The following is a 2,317-nucleotide window of genomic DNA, read 5'->3' as shown; positions in this document are numbered from 1 at the left end:
ACTTCAATTCCCGATATAAAAATCTAATATTCATATTTTCGGGACACGGGCGTTACATATTTTAAGGAAACATTTTCTCGAGATTACAAAAAAGAAATTTTCGTAATTCTTAGTCATCGACCTAGAATATATTTATTTTTTACAAACTTATCAATATAAGGTTTCAAAAAATGTGTTGCACATTTTATATATACAGCTCAAGTGAACCTCAGATTCTTGTTTTGAAAATGGTTATATTGAAATGTTGTAATAGAAACATACTTGTGGGATTTCGTTTTCATTTAGATAAGAACTTTATTAGTGTGATAGAGTTTTTATACTACTAAAAAATAGTTTAATATATTTTAAACTCTATATATTTCAGTTAGTATATAACCTCATATTCAATGATTTGGCTTAGAAGTTTGGATGGTTTAAAACAAAATTACAATGTTCTCCATTTAAACAAGATATCTTTACTTGTGTTGAATTTGTCATTATAATTTAAAAAAATATAATTGAAAAGAGAAATTTAAACGCTCATAGTGTATTTATTTACTAAGAAAATAAACTCTTTCTCATTAATTATTTTAGTTTTGTAATATGTTATGTTGGGTTTACAATTACATATAAATAGCTTATGTAGCTTTGTGTCTATAATATCAAATACAAAACGCACTTCATCACATTCTTTACATATTAGAAATAATAGTCACTAAATTTTACGTATAAGCACATATGGCTAAATTTACCTCTCAGATTGCTATGCTATTCATTGTTGTAGCCTTGGTTTGCGCCTTTGTTCCTGTATTNTTTCTCATTAATTATTTTAGTTTTGTAATATGTTATGTTGGGTTTACAATTACATATAAATAGCTTATGTAGCTTTGTGTCTATAATATCAAATACAAAACACACCTCATTACATTCTTTTATATAAGAAATAATAGTCGGTAAATTTCACGTATAAGCACATATGGCTAAATTTACCTCTCAGATTGCTATGCTATTCATTGTTGTAGCCTTGGTTTGCGCCTTTGTTCCTGTATTTTCAGTCGACGAATCTGAAGCAAAATCATTATGGGATACTTGTCTTGTTAAAATCTCTCCTCATTGTGCCTTGAATACAATCGCCGTTGTTTTTGGAAATGCAACCATCAATGATTCTTGCTGCCACGATCTTGTTCAAGAAGGAAAAGTGTGTCACGATACTCTCATTAAATATATTGCTGACAGACCAGCCCTAATTGCCCGTGAAACACTATATTTGAAGAGGAGGGACGAATTGTGGAGTCATTGCGTTGCAATCTCAAAAACTGCTTAAATTATTTTGATTAAAAACTTGATAGTTTTGCTGTAACACTTGTTTTATCCGAAATATCCACTTCAGTACTTTTACAAAAAATAAAGCAAAGTAAATCTTTTTGAAGATAAGTAACACAAATATATATATATATATATATATATATATATATCTCATATGAATTTTAATCCATAAATCAGATATTAATATGATATATATTTTTGTTTACTAAATTCAATTTCTATATATAAAAATATATTTTGTGACACCCCAGTTTTAGGGACATGCGGAGATGTTTAAAAAAAATTGATTTGGCAACCTATATCACCAAAGTGTACTTATCTTTTTGGTCAAAGGTACTGAGAGTACTTTGCAGTTAAGCTTGCTTATGCTGGAGTACTCACAGGATGGGTGACCTTCCGGGAAGTGACTGTCAGAACTGTGCGAGTGAGGACAAAACAGAGGAAAAGATCATGTAGTAATTTTTAGAGATGGTAACAATCTTTAAAACCTCCCGGACATAACACCCTCGGTGTCGATCGACACCCATCTCCAAATCCCAATATTTGGTTCGCGGATGTTACAATTCTCCCCCACCAACAAGGATTCATCCTCAAATCCCACAGCACCGTCCATCCGTCAAGGACCTCCGTGCCACCATCAACACGGCCTGCACGTCTTCCGACCGGACTGAACACCGTCAGCCAAGGTTTCCCATGCAACTATCACAACAGCCCGCACACCTTCGACTGAACCCACGAGGTCTCCCTCTAGTCAATATACTCACATCCTAGATGTTATTTGCTCACAACTTAGTGCTTCCCCCGTCTGCGGTCGCAACCAGTGAATCATGCCGACTCGCTATCAGGCTAACCACCTTAAGCTATGGCATCCAGGAAGTCACTCACACTTCCCCTGCTCTCAGGTCACAACCTTCGAGTCATACCGGCTCACTGCCAGGCCATAGCCTACAACTATGGTATCCAGGGAGTCTCACACGCCCACTCCCCCCCCCCGCTCTTGGGTCGCAAACCT

The 2,317-nt window shown here is 34.9% G+C and overlaps 1 protein-coding gene across 1 annotated transcript; it reads left to right on the top strand.

Moving 5' to 3' along the window:
• LOC104771377 lies at window positions 896-1,303 on the top strand. The gene has a single exon (XM_010495893.1). The coding sequence runs from the start codon at window positions 956-958 to the stop codon at window positions 1,301-1,303; it is 348 nt and encodes a 115-aa protein (XP_010494195.1). The 5' UTR covers window positions 896-955.

This window comes from Camelina sativa, chromosome 20 (genome assembly GCF_000633955.1).
Source record: "Camelina sativa cultivar DH55 chromosome 20, Cs, whole genome shotgun sequence".
Lineage (NCBI taxonomy): Eukaryota > Viridiplantae > Streptophyta > Magnoliopsida > Brassicales > Brassicaceae > Camelina > Camelina sativa.
The sequence above is the reverse complement of the archived record's forward strand: the minus strand, read 5'-3'. Positions and strand labels throughout refer to the sequence as shown.

Bases quoted from the DNA above. Each gene is read 5' to 3' on its own strand.
- LOC104771377 (XM_010495893.1), top strand. From the start codon at position 956: ATGGCTAAATTTACCTCTCAGATTGCTATGCTATTCATTGTTGTAGCC.